Raw genomic sequence first — 18995 nt, forward strand, 5'->3', positions numbered from 1 at the left:
GCGACCACACCAACGTCGTTTACAGCACCGGCAATAATACTCTTGTGGCTTTGATTTGGCTCAAATCACTGAGGATTAATTTTGGGAGCAAGGCATATTTGTAGGAACATGCCCCATAAGAATCTCCTTGCTATTCAGTGGAAGTTAAATAAAACTTGTTCCTATATTCGTCATATTTGGCTCTTTGCTTCCAGGGAGGCTGGGAAACACATTTGTCAGAACCTGAATGCTGCAGTTGCAGATACTGGCCCTCCGGAAAGAGATCCTGAAGACGGATAGATAAAAGTCGTTTGCATTGCATTTTACTGCATTTCTTTCCTGTATTCTTGAGTTATAATCTCTTGCTGTTATTCTGGCTGCAGCATCCATGTTTTCTCTACGAGTTTATTTTCCGCTTGTTGTGGTGCTGTGGTTTGTGCTTGTGGAGCTGACAGCAGGTTGCATGGGGTGAGTGTTGTCCGTGCCGCGGCAGAGCCAGCGTACATCTGCAAACCGAGGAGCGCTGCTGAAAAAAAAAAAATGTACTGTACCTGCTGTGTTGTTCAGCTGGTCAAGGTACCAAATTCCTCTGCCTTTCCATCCTCTGCTGAAAGACAGGAACACTGAAAGGCTCAGGGAAATGACTGCAGTAATTTATCCTATTTTAGGAATTCTCTCCAAAGGCCTGTTCATGTTAGGATAGGTTATGAAATGCACTAGATACATAAACTAATGTCATGGTAGTGATAAAGTGCAGTTTGTAATTACAGATGAAAGATCTCCATTAATTGGGCAGTCACTGGCCAGATATTTTCTAATTTAGTTTAATAAGAGGGATTTGAGAGAAACTTCTCTAAATGTGTTAATAGGGGGAAAAAAGTATTTAATTTCCTTCCATTGATGCGTAACTCACAAAAATGTGAGGCTTTTCCAAGAGGAAAGAAGGAAAGCAAGGGGAAAAATACTCCAGCCATGGCCTGCTTGAATTCACTGTGCGTTTCATTGTTTTTCCAGCTGAAATTGTCTACAGTAGGGAAAATAAAAATTATAAATTTAAAAATAAAGCAAAGCTAGAAGGCATCCTAGGAATGTTGACTGCAACATGATGTTCATTCTTCTTGGGGATAAAAGTATTGAACAGATTGCTAGGAGGATTTATTTTTTCCTTATTAGAGAATTCTTTGCATTTCAGATGAGAGCAGAGGAATGCTTCCATGGTTTCCAGCAGTGTGGGTCTTGTGTTGCGTGGCCATATTTTATAATCCAATCTATATGAAACATCTCGATGAAGAGAGGGCTAGCTGAAAGTTACAGGGCTGATGTTTATAGGAGCTGCGGGAGATTCCTAGTAATAATGAGTTTGAAGTGTTTCTTTCACTGGTAACACCAACTGAAAACTCTGTATGACATGCTGGTTTTCATGGCTCATTTATTTCTGTCTGCAGGTTTTAAATCCTCCCTGTCCACCTGCTACCAAGCAAGGTGAAGGTGTGAGAAGTGTCTAAAGGGATAAAAAAGAAAATGTGAAAAGATCAATTCTCTCATCTCTGACCATACACTGCTTTTATTTTGTCACTGTTCAGAGTAGCTTCAGTTTCAGACTGACTTGCTGTTATTCTGATTAGTTACCTGTTAGGAGAGGGAGTACCTAGAAGACAAGGTGTGATAGAGATGTAGACAAGGTAAACAGAGAAATATATTTGCTGTTTCTTGTAACACAGGAGCTATGTCACTTGATGAAATGACTAGCAGCAGGCTTAAAACCAGCACGAACCTGTTTTACAGGGAGTGTAACTGGGCTGTAGACCTCATTACCACTGGTCGTGGTGGGAGGCTAAGAGTGGAAATGGATTGAAAAGAGGCTTGGGCAGGTTCACAGAGGAATGTCCACTGACAAACTGAGCCCTGACCCCATGGGCTGTGTCCCTCTGCCCTCCCCACTGCCCCTCGGCAGCTGCCGGAGGCAGGGTGCTGCCCTGGCCGTGTCTGGGCTCTGGTGCACATAGCTGAGCGTCCCTCCTTTTTTTGAGTTTCATTATAACAGCTATACCTCTGTGAATCTGGAGGGGTTGGCTGGACCTTGGATGGTTTTACATTTCCTGGGACAAATGAGATTTTATCTGTCCCATAGTCAAAGTTGCTTTCTGTCTGTCCTGACAGCCCAGATTCCCTGTTCTTGCTCTTCTGCCTTAGACATCCTTCCCGGAGTTGGGCACACGCTGACTAGGTGACACTTGCTGGGCAGGTGTTTTGCTTGAATGCCTCAAAAGAACGGTGAAGTTGTCTTAAGAGCAGCAGTATTCAAGCAGCTGTTTTCAGAGCAGGATGTATGACTTTTTTTGCTGTTCATCTATGTGTGTATGAAGTATCGTACGGGTCTGCTCACTGGCTTTGACACTGCAGTCATCGTTTTCTCAGAAAATACCATTTGTCCAGATTTTGTAGTTATTATATAAACAGATTTCATGCATCAATTCCCAGGGTTTTTCATCTTGACATTCCTTCAGAGAAGGTTAAGTACAAGCTCTTGTCAAACTGAATTTAATCAGAGAGTTACTAAGTCAGTCTGATAGGTAGGCAGAGCTCATTTTGAGCCTTCAACTTTTATCCTTAAACACCTGTCAGAGTAATTTTGCCATTTCTTTATTCATAAGTTTTGTCTGCCAAAAACGCCCATTGCTCTTCTTAGCCAATAAATTGATGAAAGAAGCAGAAGTTTTTATTTGTGTAGGCTTCCTGTTGTGGTATGTTTCATTACACAAAGCACTATGAATGCTAGTTTAGTATTTAAAAAGACAGACAAACTGGTTTTTTTTTTGAGAAATGTGCACTGGTCACTCCCTGGGATGAGCAGGTTCTTCTCAGTGTTTTTCGTTCAGCCCACCCGGAGGCACCACCAGAAGTTTCCCAGGTTCAGCCCAGGGTGGCAGCACCCTCCTGCTCAGCATCTTGATTCTGGCCTGGTTTGGGGCAGGTGCTCCTTTGCATAGCACCCCATCACCGGCACACTTTCTGCACACTTCACATCCATAAGGCAAAATGTAACAGGATGTTGACCTGTAAACAGGTCGGCTCTCTTCATATGAAGATATATGATGCGCATCAAGCCAAACTTTTTTTTTTCTTTTAATGTAATAGCAGAACCGTGTAAGAGCAGCAGACCTGGGGCAGGAGTATGGCCCCAGCCCCTATGGTGGGGCAGTTTGACAGGCAGTGCTTGTGTGGTCCCCCGGGGGTCTAGTTCTCATCTAGTGTACAAGCACACTCATTGATTGTCTGCAATTCCCTTTTTTCCTTTTCTTGCTCTGCTGTAACCAGGTGAAAACACCCTGACTGCAGACGGTCATGACTCCATCGCTGACCGAACACAGTTGGACCCAGTGGAGGATGCAAGTCTTGCCTCTGAGGAGACAAACCTGGGCAAGCATCTGCCAAGAGAAGAGGCTGCAGCCGTCATTCTGGCCGTAGAGGGGAAGGTTGATTTAGTCAGTAAAAGGGAGGAGCCGGAGGGCACAGAGCCCCTGCCTGCGGGAGCGGAGGAGAGCTCTGAGCTGCCGTCTGCATGGCGAGAGGAGAGCGCTGGACCTTCACCACCAGCGCCAGGAGAAGATGCTGCGTCACCATCACCAGGACCAGCAGAGGACAGCGGGCTGGGAGAGGGCAGTGACAGCTCTGCAGTGGAAAGCATCAAGAAAGTACCTACTGCTGAAGAGGACCGCCTCACTGAGGGTAATATTTGTGCTTTCATAAATTCAGGAGACCACCTTCTGCCTCCAGGGACTTGTGTGTGGGTCCTTTTGACTTTCCTGAGAGCCTCACATGAGCTTCAGGAGCCAGAATTTGGTCCAGGGAGTCTGAACAACGTGGGGCATAGAAGAACATGGCTGGGGAAGCCTCAGACTCACAAGTCCAAGCTGTAATAAATTTAATCAGCATTTCCAGTCATTATCTCTTCTATTTCATTTCATGCCCTTTTTGTTCTTAGCAGGTAGAATCCCCCACCATACCCCTCATTTAAAAATTGTGTTTCTGTGTGGCTTAGGCACGTTCCTTAATATTTACAGAGACCGAAGGCTCCATTACTTAGTCACGTGTATTCGTTGTAAAGCAGCTGTCCCTGTGCATGTGAAGTTAGAGGGTGCATGTCTTGCTGTAGAAGCAAAAAAGCATCTCCTTGATGCACCCTTGGCCCATGCAGCCTGTCCTGGAAGCTTGGCTCTACACAGGCAGAATAGAAGCAGTAGCAGAGGGACACAGGGCTGGGCTTTCCAAAAATGTCTGGAGCTGACTAGCTGGGGAGGAAGGCTGCGTGAGGAGGCAGTGGTGGCCCAGGTGGCAGGTATTTCCATCTGCTGGGAGAGGGACCTTTATGGGGAGGTGTGCAGGCTGTGCTCATCCTTGGGTTCGTGCCCAGAGGACGCGTGTCTCCCATGGGCTGCACACACAGCGGGCGAACACTTCCAAGGAGGAATCGGATTTCTCCTGAATGGTACAGAGCAGCTTGGGGAGGGATCAGATGCTTCCTGGGGGAGCATTTCTTCAGGGAATAAGCAGGTGAAGCACATGAGAAATATTTCTCTGCAAGGAAATGGGGTATCAGCAGCTTTCCTCACTCCACGTTTGCCTTGAAGAAGTGCAGGATGCAGGAGGACAGATCTTTGCTGGGTGTGGCTCTGAACTGGCTGGATAAATCTGACCCTTTGCATCCCAGTCGCTGAGCATGGGGGTTGGCTTGTCCCCTCCTGTGTCTCTTCATGAAGAATTATGAGGTTTCCTCTACATAAAATGGGCATTTATCCTTTGGAATCAAGTCTCATTTTATGAAAGCAGTAAATGACTGGATGCTCACCTGTAAAACTTGCCCAGCTGGAAACTCCAGCTCCTGTAATCACAAGTTTCTAAGCTTCAGGGCACAGTGCTGGAGGCAGAGCAGAATGCCCTGAATGTCGTTGTACAGCCTTGTGTCCGTGGAAACACGTTTACAATTGACCGTTCACCAGAAGATGAGTTATTGCTTTGACCACCAAGCGATCCATGCTGCTTGCAGAGAGAGTGAACAAAGCTTTTGGGAAAAAGAGTTTTGCTCCTATTTGTCCCAAGCTAGGAGTAATATCGTAACTTGTGTGCACATCTTTCCATGAGGCATATGGTGAAGAGGGGACCTTCCATTTTAATGCTGTGGTGCATGTGATACTTAGCGCTTGTTTTGCTTTCCTTTATTTTTCAGTAGCTGCGTGAGGAAATTAATTAGGCAGCAGCTTCCCAGGGAAAGCACGGTTTCAGCCAGACTGGCTTGTTACTGTGTTTTCTATTTCTGTTTTGTCCCAATTGCAAATAAAACTGCACGTATATAAAATAAAAGCCAAGAAAAATAATTTGAACAGAAACAGTGCTCATGATTCGTATAGACCAGAGTGTCAAGGGAATTTTGAGAAAGCATCGTGCTGCAGCTGGATGATGGAAAGTGATTGGGAGCATCCAGCTCATTCCCTGTGGATTCATTCGGGGGTACCTTGGTAAGGGGCGTTGGGCAGCGCACAAAGCAAAGTCGGGTTTACGGAATGGAGCTGGGGCACTTGGTGCTTTTCTCTGTGAACCCTAATTTGATCTCCATGGTTACCGTTCCCAGGTGAGACGGGAGAACAGGTGGAAACTGAGCTGCTGAGTGAGATAGTAAGTGGAGGGCCCGAAACCAAAGAAGAAGAAACAGGAGAAGCTGTGGATGGTGCAGCAGCGACAGAGATAGGTATGTTGGCAGAGGAGGGAAGGACTGCATGGGTTGCTTAGGCGACAGAAAAGACTGTGCTGTCCTTAATGAGCACATCTTGTCATCCCCCTGCAGCTGCTTTCTGCATTTTAACACAAGAGAGAGTCATAGATATTTTTGTTTACATTAAGAGATATTTTTGGAAGCAATCGACTGCAAGTCATGCTTTTTACATGGGTCGTCTTTATGTAATACATGAGTCTTAGCAGTGATGAACTATCCATTTGGAGAGAATGCTAGACTGTAACATGCAGTCTTGGAGAATAAAAATCTATGTTAAAACCATGACTCTGCTTGTTATTATCCACAGGCTTGTTTTTATGAGCTAATGCCTTAATGCTGCTTTATGATTTCCATTTTTATGCCACACAGTCATTTTAGATCCCCTCATTCTCCTTATCAGCTGAAATCAGCAGCGTAGCCCTTGGACGAAAGCACATTGCACAGCAAATGCAGGCACATGGTGGGAAGGCAAAATCACACCAGTGAAGAGAAGAATTTGAGGGTATAGGACTGTCCCTCTATCAGACTTGGAAATTATGTTCACAATTCTGTCGCCACAGTCTTTCTGCAAAAGTTATTTCTTTTTCCTCCACATTCACTAAGAATCCCACACCCCTTTGTTTTGGGTCCATCACATAAGGTATTTTCAGGCCCCAGAAGGCAGAGGTTACCCCGTGGTACTGGTGGAATGTGGAAGAGGATGAGCTGGCAATGCAGACACCTCCTCCCTTCCCCCAGTGAACTGCAATAAAAAACTCTCCCATCCCTCCTAACCACTGCCCTGCTCAAAATCCCTCTGAGCTAGGAGTATTTCTGTAAATCAGAAGAGGATGGCTTCACTAGGGAAGGGTGGGAGATATCTCAAACCAGCACCTGTCATGACTTCCAGATGAACCTCTCGCACCTGGGATGAGAGGTCTTTAGTTCCTTCCCATGCTAGTATATGCTCCGGCCTTTGAGCTGTTGAGCACAAGGAGCGAGGGCTCCCTGAAACAGACCAGCAAGGCGTGTTGTGTCTGTCATCCTTCCTGGTGTGCTGGGAGGATGCAGAGTTCTGTTTGGTGGCAGGTCAATGGGAGGCACCAAACTCCTGTGTTCCAGCAGGGCAGAGGTGTTGCTGGGCAGGTCCAGAAACACGCATCTGGAAGGGTTTGCAAGACTTTTCCAAGACAACTTCTGTAACTGGTGGAGAAAGACAGGTGCTTCTCAAAGTGGGGAGACACTGAATTTCTGCAATGGTTGCCTTGCAGGGAGCAGCCGTCTGATAAATTCTGTGCTATGGGATTAAGGAAAAGAGTTTGAGCACTGCAGCCTGAAAGACCAGTAGGGTGGTGGTCAAGCAGTTTGGTCAAGGCATATGTGCCTGTATATCAAGTGCAATTGATAAGCAGTGAGCAAAAAAAAGTACTCACCTCCCTTTAATTCTCGTCTGTTTAACAGTTAATCACCTTTATGTAGTTACTTCTTGAGCCAGCCTGTGAAGGCAAGCTGTTGTTGGCTGTTGGCAACTGTGCCCTTGCAGGATCTTCAAATTTATGCCGTGTACCTTTGCCTCTGAAGTCCAACAAAGTTCATTTACTCAAGTTGTTTTTAACTTCTTGTCCCTATGCTTTTGCAAAGGGGTCAGAACGATCTGTCTGTGCTGGGAGTTCAGCAAAGCACTTGATTTTCTTCTGGGAAACCTCAAAGAGCAGCAGCAACCTCCTCCTAAAGAATAAGGGATTTCATCGTGTGACGATTACAGCTTTATGGAAATACTTGCTTTCTACATTTACCTAGCTTGACAAGAGTCTCCCCAACAGTTTTGTAAGGAAGCAGAAAGCCTTGCTTCTGTGTCTGTAATGCATTTCAGATGATAGGAGTGTATCGATGCAGACAGCTGAGAGAACAGCTGTGGGCAAGAAAAGCAAACAATGTTAAGAATGGAACAGTGGCCATGTAAATGTGGGATGCTGTTGTGTAAGGGAGCAATTCTTCCATCTTGAAAGGATATTGAAGAACTAAAATAAGATTCTGGGCAGGGAAGCACGATTGCTAAAGGGAATGGAAAAATTCTTAAAGAGAGATCAAAAACATTCTTGCCTCTGAGAGGGTCAGGCTAAGAGGATATGGCCTGATCTAGTGCAAAACAGACAGTGCTCTTAAGGTAGCTGAGGCCCATCTCTGAGTAAGGGAATGCTGGATGACACACTAAGTGTGTTGAATTCAAAACCGCTAAAGGGATTTTTTTTTTCCACCCTATATTAGCAATGTTCATGCAAATTAAGTGTCAGTCTTTGCTGCAGAGTCGTAGAATCATAGAACAGTTTGGGTTGGAAGGGACCTTAAGGACCATCGAGTTCCAACCCCCCTGCCATGGGCAGGGACACCCTCCACTAGCCCAGGTTGCTCAAAGCCTCATCCAGCCTGGCCTTGAACCCCTTCAGGGATGGGGCATCAACCTCTTCCAGTGTCTCACCACCCTCACAGCAAATAATTTCTTCTTAATATCTAATCTAAATCTGCCCACTTTCAGCTTAAAACCGTCACCTCTCGTCCTCTCACTACACTCCCTGATGAAGAGTCCCTCCCCATCTCTCCTGTAGCCCCCTTCAGGTACTGGCAGGCTGCTATAAGATCCCCCCAGAGCCTTCTCTTCTCCAGGCTGAACAACCCCAACTCTCTCAGCCTGTCCTCATAGGGGAGGTGCTCCAACCCTCTGACCATCTTCATGGCCTGCCTCTGGACTCACTCCAACAGGTCCATGTCCTTCGTATGTTGGGGGGTCCAGAACTGGACGCAGTACTCCAGGTGGGGTCTCACAAGAGTGGACTAGAGAGGGAGAATCACCTCCCTCAACCTGCTGCAGTTGGATGTTTCTCTCCCATCACCTGCATTCCCCTGCAAAATTCCCATCCTCCCTGTGTTCCCGACCCAGCCTTGTGGTAACACCACCATTCACTACAAGGAAGACCCATGTTCCCAACCGATCATTGCAAGGTCTTCTGGCTGGGGAAGAAGTACCTTGAGCTGCAGTGGTCCAACACTATGATTTCTGCCAATCATCCCCATGGGCACCATCTTTTAGCCATCAAGCAAGCCAGCGAGACTCACAGCTTCTCAGCTCCTGATGGCCAACACATGTAGTTTCAGAGGCCGGGTGCAGTTCCTCAACCATACTTTATCATGGATAGTTGAGGTAGGAAGGTACCTCTGGAGATTGTCGAGTCCAGCCCCTCTGCTCAAAGCAAGGTCAGCTGGAGCAGGTTGTCCAGTCAGGCTTTGAATATCTCCAAGGTCAAAGACTTCACAAACTCTTGGGCAGCCTGTTCCAATCGGTCAATTGCCCTTACAGTACAAAGAAAAGGTTTTCTTGCACTTTTGATGTAATACCCTGTGCTTGAATTTACACCCTTTGTCTCTTGTCCTTATTTAATTCCTGTAAAATTTATTGAATATCAAGTTGTAGCCTCAACTAATTGTTAAATTAATTTTTTCCATGTGTTTCAGAGACAGCTAATAACAAGGAGTAGAAGTTATGTCTCTATGAACGTCCTTTTCTTGGGCCTGCTCTTCTGTCTACGTGAACATTTTTTAATTTTATTGGGTTGGGAAAATAGAAAAGCTTTTATGGATTGAGTGACAAGCCACAAACATGAATAAGAGGCATCAGAAAAAGTTTTATATAATATATAGTTTTGAAGTCAAGCTGCCAAGACTTCAAGTATTTGAAACACCAGAACTTTCACCTCCCTGCCACAGAGTGCCTTCTGTACACAGCTCACACCATGGGAGCATTTTCCAACGGCAGCAGAACCATCCAGTTTTCAAGTAAGACTTTTTCCAGGTTCAGATAACTAACTTCAGACCTTTGAATCCTTCAACCAACATTATATAGGATAAAGAATATAGTGTGCTTTTTTTTTTTTTTTTTTTTTTTTTTTTCCACAAACCCCAGGCCTGGAGTACCAGTGTATGGAGCTGCTGAAGTGTTTGGCATGTAGAGGACTAGAAGACAAAAGTGCACATTAACAGGCTGTAACTAAACGCAGAGGTTACTTTTTCAGAAAATGTAAGATATACACAGTGCGGCATCCAGGAACCAAGTATGTGTCTCCTGCTCAATTTATTGAAAGGCTAGTAGTACAACATATGTGATGACTTCTGCAAAAACAGGGAGAAGAGGGAATTTTTAACTATGAGTAGGATGTCTTATAAATTCTAGCACACTTAAACTATAAAGATAAGTTCACAGCTGTTAACATTCATGGTGATTAATAACTTGTCTTTAGCTGTGTAGCTCTTCATACGCATTTGTGGCTTCTAAATTATTTCTAACCAGAGACATATATAAGCCTATTCCCAAAGGAGAGATCATCTATTTTATTTCCCTGTAGTGCTGTCCTCCAGAAGAAGTATGCTATTAGAGACTGTCTTAGCTATATTCCAAAATGATAAATAATAATTTTGGACCTGAAGCTGAATGGCAAAGCTTTCAAACAAATTTCCTGTGAAAACAGGCCCTGAATATAATTGATGTTGTGGATATGACAGAGAGTAGATCTTTGTTCTGATGGTGAATGTTGCAAAGGGACTCTGTGTTATCACTGAGGAATGTGTTTACAGGATGCTCTGGCATAAAGAAGTAGAATATGGAGAAAAGGTCAGTTATCCAAAAAGGGCAAGCATATGTTGCTATTTTATTAGCTTTATTGTTCAAAACGATTTCACAAAAATTTTGCTGTCACTAGCAAATTATACAAATCCCCTCTAAGAGCTAAATTCTATGTTGCATGGGCACATCTGACTCCAGCTGAATTTGGTTTGTATTAAATAATCTAATTGATATCCCTGGCCTATTGGCCTTTTGGGTAAGCTGATATTCCTTGGCTATATCACAAAATCTAAGGTTCTCTGCTTATCAGCACTCTTATGAACTTGTCAGCTCCATTTAATGTCAACTTGCTGTAGGCAATACCATAAATTTTAGAACCAAAATGCATACTTCTGGGTTGTGTTTTTTTTTTTTAATTTTTTGGTAGGTGGATATTGCAGTTTTCTTTTTTATTTTTACTAGCCTTCCATAATAGAGAAGTTAAAATGAGCAGCTAGTTCTATTAAAAATCTATTCACATTAAAGTGGGAATTAAAAATTCAAAGAGAGGCAGTCAGACTTTTTATCCACATGCCCAGATCATTGCATGACAAAAAGCCATGAGAAACAGACCACGCACTTGGGAGAGCCGAGGAGTGCTGAGGGACCAGGTGCTGAGCAGGCTGAGGACTCCCAGAGTGATGCAGGACAGGGCTGGGCATACAGCCAGGGTCCAGGACACCCCAACAACTCCCCCTGTCAGCTGCATCTCATGGCTGGTTTCCTCCGGTGAGCTGTGAATTTGGTTCAGCCTCCAGCACCCGTGCCAGCACAGCCCTGCTCCTGAACGCAGGAGATGAAATCGGCAGGGAAGCAATGCTGACTACTTGTAAGATGTGTGCTAGATCATGAGTTGCAGGTTGACCAGTTACACTGAACAATTTAAAATCATAAACCAAGAGGAGTTCTGTGACAGAGATCAGTATTATTAATAGCAACAGAGGAGACTGTACTTGGAAATTAAATATGAAGATACAAAGGAGTCAAGATAACCTGCTCCCCTCAGTCACTCTTTCTACCACTGTTGTTACAAGGAAGATAGGTGACAATGTAAGTCCTCTCCTCACCATTCAGCTTTTTCAGGTCATTAAGCAATGCTAACTGGAAACAAGAGGAGTATAAGCCAGTCAATGACACAACAGTATCAGCCCTTCTGTCATCTTCAGTCCCTACATACTCTGTGATTACGACTGAAAGCTATTTTTCCTTTTCATTTCTAAAAGATGCAATATGCTTGGCATTGTGCTGAACGTGAAATGCTAATCACTTAGATTGCCACATGATCAGAATTTGGCTGCTAGATGTACGCTGAATATCCCTACCTTGAGATATACATTGGGGCCTAGTGTCCATGGTCTGTAGGCTACCAAAGCATGTACTATGCACCCAGGGCCAAAACATGGGACATCACAGAGATTGCCAAGGGCAGAAGTTGGTCTGTGGATCAAAGAGCTTTCTCACATTAAAGGCTGTGAAGAGAATATGCTCCGAAGTCTGTGTTTACAAGATATACCTTCAGAGGCAGGGAAATATACTTTAGCTTTCTTTTTTTAACATAATCAAAATACAAAATCTTCAGAAATGTTTATCAAAAGCTGGACAATTTTCAGCCCTCAACTTCATCCAAAGTGGAGGTAATCATTCCATGCTGCAGGGAGTGCTGGGCAGCACACTGGAAAGAATAAAGTCAATTTCCAGGCTAACAAGAAAGCTCTTTTTTTTTTTTTTAGTTACCAATAAACACAGCCGCAATACTTGCTTTTCATATTGGAGAATTACAGGGTCTAGCCTTTTTGTCATAAAGAATAGAATTGAATACTATAACTCTGCTTAAAAAAATAAAAGTTTTAAACATCTTTGTGGAAGACTGATTGTTATGCTGAGAACTGCTATGTTATAGCTGTAAACAAGAGAGTTTATTTCAGTTATTCTAGAATTCTGGTACCTGAAGAATTCATATTTAGATCCAAGTCATTCAAGAAACTGTGCAACTCCTCTCCAGCTAAAATCTAAAGAATTGTAGAGCTAAGTCGATTTTAGTTCCTGACTTTTTGCAGAATGGCACCTATTTACTTGTACAAACATTTTTAATGGAAGTAATGTGTTGTGGCTTGTTAGCTGCATCCAGGGTGCAAACCGTCAAGTCAGCACACACACCAAACAACAAAAACAATCTAAACTGCCATCTAGTGTTGGGTTCAAGGTTGGCAAAGAAGCAGCACACCACAAGGAAGGCAGTGGAGAATAACGTGAGAGGTAAGAAGGGATAACTGTAGCAATTATACAAGGCTGAACTTAGCTCGTGTTCGACCCTAGTGAAATCTACTGAAGGTGAATTTTAACTAAATCTGTTACAAATAAGTGAAATATATTCCAACAAGGTAATTATCCCTGAGCAAAGCTGTAACAGAAACACAAATACAAATTAGGAAACTGTTTAAATCTAACTCCATTCAATTACAATATTCTGAATTCTTTTTAACTGACAAAATGAAGCAACATTTGCTCTGTGTTTCCTAGAAAGTCATATTCATGATAGCACTAGCTCCTCCCTAAAGGTCTGGTCATGTTTTTTCTTAGGTGGGATAGCTTCTTGAGTCAGATCTGTAGAGCACAAAATACATTAATAGTATAGCCAAGAGGAGAGAACAAGAGCAGAAGCCAAGACTAATAACGTTTATGTGTAGGAAGTTTATAGGCAGAAAAGTCAGGTACTGTTCAAAGGTTGCTTGGAAGTTCACCATTTGAAATACCTACACAAATATCTCCCATTTTGTCAAGGGAAAGCAAGATAATGCTGTAAAAAAATCCATACATCTGTACATACTTGCTGTGACAACCTCATTATTCATCTTTTTTCTGTCAAGATTTTTTCAGACAAGGCAATATCTGCATGTGCCGTGCAAAGGTGCAGCAGCACGGTGCTCCCAGACTGGCTTTTTCTTGCATGCTTACCGTATGGAAATCATTAACCAATTAAGAGTATGTGAGGTGATCAGCAGCAGGCATTATACACAGAAGACAAAAGATGCACACACAGAACTGAAGTTTGGATTTGAGTTGTTGGACAGCAGAACCCCCAGTACTGTGACTTGACCTGTGGCAAACCAGTGTTATACCCTCTCGTTGCTACCAGCTTTTGTGGCTTACCAAAATTGAGGGAGTTTGGTCACATGAGATGGGACTACAAACCTATTCTGAAGCGCTCAGTCACAGCACTCTGGTATACAAACTGCAGCCTCTGGAAGGAGCAGCCTACAGGATTCCCTCTCACAGAATGTTTGATAAATCAGGTACATGTTTCTACCACTGAAATGGTACATTCTCCAAGCTGCTGTATATAGTTATTTTTACTTTCTGCACAAAGGAAGTGAAGACAATAGCATCCCATACGTAATTGGATGGCCATCTTCACAGAAGAGAGTAAAACAAAGATGTTGAGGTGGACAGATTACAACAGAAAATAATTTCCGCTCATTTCCTCACAAAATAAACCAATACTGCACTTAGTCAAATGGCTGTGAGGAAGACAGGGAATCGACCCTACTGTGAGGCAGCAGACTTTCAAACTAGTGCCTTAAAATACGTTATCTATTTCTACTTGGTTAGAAGATAAATACAGAGGGGATGGGGTAACTTACTAGCATCGCCAGTCCGACTTCCCAGTATTGCTCAATCACCCTATCAAGTAGATGCTTCTGTCCTTAATGTCAGAGAGAAAAAAAAGCCAAGAACTGTAATGCCATGGGAGCTGAAAGCTTCCTGTCTTGGAGGATTATTTTCATTCTTAGCTACTAGGAGCTAGCTAATAAACCTGTTTTTTTGGTTTGAGTTATTTCTTACTGACTAAGCAAGATAAGGACATTTTTGTAATGGAGTAGCAAGGCATAACCAGGAAAAGAGAAGTTTGTTCCCAAAATAGACAAGCACAGTTTTACAGATGCAATTATTATTTATTCTCATTAAACAGGATTATTTTTGGTGGGGTTTTTCTTGGATTTTTTTTTTAATTAAAAGATAGTAAAAGTTGTTTTGCTATTAAAAAATGATGAAAAAAGTTACAGGTAGAGATTAATTTACAGCTGATTTATAGTTAGCACTTTGTTACAAAGATCTGAGACTACTATTAACTTTCTTAAGCAATTGCTTCCATATGAAAAAAGCGAGTCCCAACAGTAATGTATTCTGTAAAGAAAGAGTTGAAGACAGTTCAGAAACAAAGACAGCAAAATTCCCAAAAGACACAAAAGTGAAAATGTATGCTAAGCAATTCACGTGTTCTACTGTTTTCCCATTTGTCATTTTTTCTTAAAATTGTTACTAAAACCCTACTATTACAAATCATTGTTTTCCATGTCCAGATCAGTCACAGTGTAACTGTCATACGTTCACCCAAATGTGTACTTAATATCTGAATATTCAGTCACCATCACAAAGTAAGGGCCCTGTCCTGCAATCAAACTCAGCTGATTTCAGCATGACTCCTGGAGTTTCAGGGTTTGCCTGCATAGAACTCACTGTAAGCTTTGTATTTTAGAGAATCTAAGGCTACAATCCAGAAGAAAGCACCTTTCCTGGGTAAATTTAGTGATTTCAACTGTATGTAACTGCTGATAGTCAATAGGATGTAAGGGAGAAGTATTAAATCTAAAACTGCTGTCGTAGGATATTCAGTCTCTATTTATAGTCAGGCTGAAGCATCTTGGAGGGGTCCTTTAATGGCAATAGCTTCAATCTCAATTTGGGCACCCTGCAAGAAAACAATGAAGAAACATATTAGGAATTTAATATCTATTTTATGAAGCAAGTGGATGTATAACACAAGCTTATAAGAACAGAGTGACATTTGAGGGAGATTATACTTCTGATAGTTGTATTATTAATTTAGCATTATTAAGTACTACAGAAAATTCATACTTAAGTATCATAAGTTCTTATTTCTAGTGTTGTAGCCATCTTCCACCTAAAGAAATGTATCTCTCATATTCAGATCTCTTGTCATGTGTGGGAATAAGACTGGTATACTTAGAAAAAAAAGTAAAATATTTAAGAGTCTTCATTAAAATAATTGCAACTGAAGCTATTCCAAAATAAGAAAAGCTGTCAGAATGCTTCAGAAGTAAGGAATTTAGGAATTTCAGAAAATGCCTTTTTTTTTTTTTTTTTTTTGGTAGGCAGAAAAGCTGCACTTACTTTTGGCAAAGCAGCAACCTGATAGGCTGCTCGAGCTGGGAAGTTTGTCTTGAAAACTGTAATTTAAGCAGAAACATCCACCAATCACTTAACTTTGCTTGACAAAACACAGTTCAAATTAATCTGTATAAAATGCACTCATTCAAACAGTTTCAGGTTCAAGGCTACAAGACAAATAGTCTTTTGTGCCAGCTACCGTTTCCCCCTTGTTGGGTTTTTTTTTGTTGTTGTTTTTGGGTTTTGTTTCTTGTTTCCTGACTGCTCTAACATCCCAGCAAGCTAACGTTCATCACCGAGAAGGCAGCTCCATTTGGGACCTAGCTGCCAGTGATAACTTGCACTCTGCTGACACTGCATAGCCTTAACACCAACTTGTCTGAAAAAGAAAGATTAAATTAGAAGAGTGATCATCCAATTGCAAAGACCAGAGAGTGGGAGAGGACTCTCACAGACAGAACAGGGTGGAGAAACAGACCCCTGCCAAAAAAAGTAATGAGCAAAGATCCCAGATTTGCCTAAAGAAAAAGAAAGGGTATTGGCAAAGATAGAAGAGCCTGATGTATAGAATTGTAGAACAGTTTGGGTTGGAAGGGACCTTTAAAGATCATCTAGTCCAACCCAACCCCCCTGCTGTGGACAAGGACATCTTTCACTAGATCAGGTTGCTCAAAGCTCTGTCCAACCAGACTTTGAACAAGGAATTTGCATCATTAAGTTTTACTAGCGAGAGTTAACACTAAGCTCAGAAATGTTAATTTTGGGGTCCTGCACTGACAAGGCAGGACAATAACTCACAATCAAAGAACAGCAAGAACTGCCTTCTTGAACTACAGGTAGGAAGTAACAAGTAACTGTTTTTTTTTTCCACCCTGCTTAAATGCACACGCAATTCCATTTTGACATGCAGAAGACTCTGTTGGTAGCTCACAAATAAAAGACTTCATTCAAGACCAGATGTTGCTACCTAATTAAAATCTAGAGGTATATAAATAGAGAACTTATGTGCATACTCTTCCAAATTCTTCTGCACAATATGGCTCATTGGAATTACCAATTTCAGTCTATGTTCAGTTTTCTTAACCAAGCATTATACATTTTGTCTTAAGCGGAGCAGTGTGGCTCATCCTTGTATTAAAAAAACAAACAAACAAACAAAAAACTCCTATCCCATAACAATACTCCAAAATCACTCAAAGACACAAACAGACTTTAAAGAAATGGAGATACAAAATCTGAAATTAAGCATTTGAATGCTGCCTAGAGCAGAATTATATGAGGGACAACACAGCATCTGTCAAGGTAAAGATGCATGGAAGATCAACCTGTAAGGATAGTAGGAATTGATCTTCAAGTGACAGTGAGCTAGCTGGATGGTAGGACACAAATCCACAAGAAATTTGGCTGTGCTTGATCTGGTGCTTGCAAATTTTCTTTTAAATGTTACATTTCTGCTGGAATCTCAAAGAATCCGGAACTACATCATCTGAGTCATTAAAACACTTTGCTTACTGTGAACAGAATTTGTTCCAGAAGCCATACTGGTAAAAGAGAAACAAAAAATCTACTTACATTCTTTGTAAATATCATTAATATCATTGAAGTCCTTCATGTCTGCCATCAAAACCGTAGTCTTCACAACTAGAAATTACATAATTGCGTTTATTTTGGACCTCTGACTTCTATAGACAAGTTGAAAATCTTTAGTGCATTTCTTGCTTTTATTTCATAAATTTATCTCAAATATTTGAAACATTTTGAAAAGTTTTGCAAACAGATATTGACCATTAGAACTACCACTTAGAGAACCATCTAAAAAAATCTGAATACCTAGTAGATAATAAAACTTTAAGGAATTAGACATTCCTGTCTAGCTCTGAAAATATATTTTTTTGTTCTAAGCCCAATTCTTCCAAGAGGCACAGAACTCATGAGCAGGTTGAATAAAAAAAGCTGTTGCAAGCCAACTGCTGGCAAAAATTACAGCATAATATCTGCTGACAAAAAAAAAAAAAGGTCCATAAAAGGCCTGAAGATATAGTCTATGCTATAATTTTTTACCCATGACTGCCCAAGCCAACATTAATTGTGGTTTGGCTCCACTATTAGAGTCCTCCTCAAAAAAGGCACTGAAAGTGCCTAGAATATTAGCACCATAGATACAGACCTGCTTTTACCTGGAGCAAAGTCTGGGATGCTTACAATGCCTGTAGTCAGTTGCAGCTCTGGCTATACCCAAGCTTCATCAGTTAAAATATTAGTACCATGGACAGGAACTTATAGTGAAAAGTAGTGTCCATCACAAACACTTGCACGTTGATTTATTTTTTTTTTTTTAACCCAGACTCATGGCTTCTTTTGTCTCCTTCAGCTATAAAAACTGCATAGTTTTGTTTTTTTTTTTTTTTTCTTAAAAGGTCACTTAATGTATTTTTTTAATCCAGTTAGCTAAAAAAACCCCACTTGTTTGCTACTATCACCGCAACACCTACCATTGCCATAGTCACAGCCTGCAGCTTTCAGGATTTCTCCTATGTTTTTTAGAGCCTAATGAAAAATGAGACAAAAATCCTTAAATGTCAGCTGGGTTGTATTTAGGTTAAGTATGTAAATATGAATCGTAATCTGGCTACATCCATGTTATACTATAAACTCACACAGCAAATTTTCAGCTGTCATCAGTGAGTAAGCAAAATCAGAAATAGATTAAAAAGGAAATTAATAAAAGTGAGCTTCTAATAAACCACAAATATGAAACCATCCATTCATTAGATGTAAATGCACGATGCAGCGCCATCTCATCCTACTTATTACCTCACACAACCTCTTTGCTGCTGGGGGAACAAGCCTCCATCTCAAAGTCAGGCTTTTTATTGGGGTCTCAACCTTTGTTACAAACATTGATTCTTTCCTACATGAAATACAGACTCCTCCCGTGACCTCCGTGTTGTCTGGGTGGAAAATGACAGGGATAGGATGGAATGACTTCCCCCTGCTGTTTTCCTCACCTTGGAGGATATGAAATGCTCTCTCTAGGGCTCTTCAGTTTCTCATAAGCCCATGTTTAACTAAGCACATGCCAACTCCATTACAAGTTTATTGCTAGAAGACATCTTACCTGCTTAGCTTCTTCCTTTACCCCTCCAGAAACAAGCTGTCCAGTGGAAGGTTCTATACCTATCTGTCCTGCAATGTACATTGTCCGGTCTACCAGCACTGCTTGGCTGCAAACATAAGTAACATTTTAGGTTTAATGTTTCCCTATTGAAATATTTAACTATCGGAAAGCACACTTCACATTTTCTTCAGTGGTTTATAGTATCACCTATAGAGACCTGGGATTAGGTCACCTCTGGAAAGACATAGATACATGAGTATAGCTCTGTTTTTGAGGTAATAAACCCTGTTTCTTGGAAAGGCAAA

At 41.8% G+C, this 18995-nt stretch overlaps 1 protein-coding gene across 1 annotated transcript; it reads right to left on the reverse strand.

Moving 5' to 3' along the window:
• Window positions 1-15069: 15069 nt before the first annotated feature.
• HRSP12 (heat-responsive protein 12) lies at window positions 15070-18789 on the reverse strand. Its single transcript, XM_010074546.1, has 5 exons — window positions 18691-18789; window positions 18065-18119; window positions 17145-17213; window positions 15576-15631; window positions 15070-15132 (listed from the first exon to the last, which is right to left on the reverse strand). Exons 1-5 carry the CDS (start codon window positions 18769-18771, stop codon window positions 15070-15072), a joined length of 324 nt encoding a protein of 107 aa, XP_010072848.1. The 5' UTR covers window positions 18772-18789.
• Between the last annotated feature and the right edge of the window lie 206 nt (window positions 18790-18995).

Source organism: Pterocles gutturalis, unplaced genomic scaffold, assembly GCF_000699245.1.
Source record: "Pterocles gutturalis isolate BGI_N339 unplaced genomic scaffold, ASM69924v1 scaffold24932, whole genome shotgun sequence".
NCBI classification, from domain to species: Eukaryota; Metazoa; Chordata; class Aves; order Pterocliformes; family Pteroclidae; genus Pterocles; species Pterocles gutturalis.

What these genes read in the sequence shown, in the direction of transcription:
- HRSP12 (XM_010074546.1), bottom strand. Translation starts at nt 18,771, where the DNA reads ATGTACATTGCAGGACAGATAGGTATAGAACCTTCCACTGGACAGCTT. An exon ending in AGGCTGTGACTATGGCAATG is followed by an intron (nt 17,214 to 18,064) that starts GTAGGTGTTGCG and finishes TGTAATTTCTAG; the next exon opens with TTGTGAAGACTACGGTTTTG. An exon ending in TAATGATATTTACAAAGAAT is followed by an intron (nt 15,632 to 17,144) that starts GTAAGTAGATTT and finishes CTTAAATTACAG; the next exon opens with TTTTCAAGACAAACTTCCCA.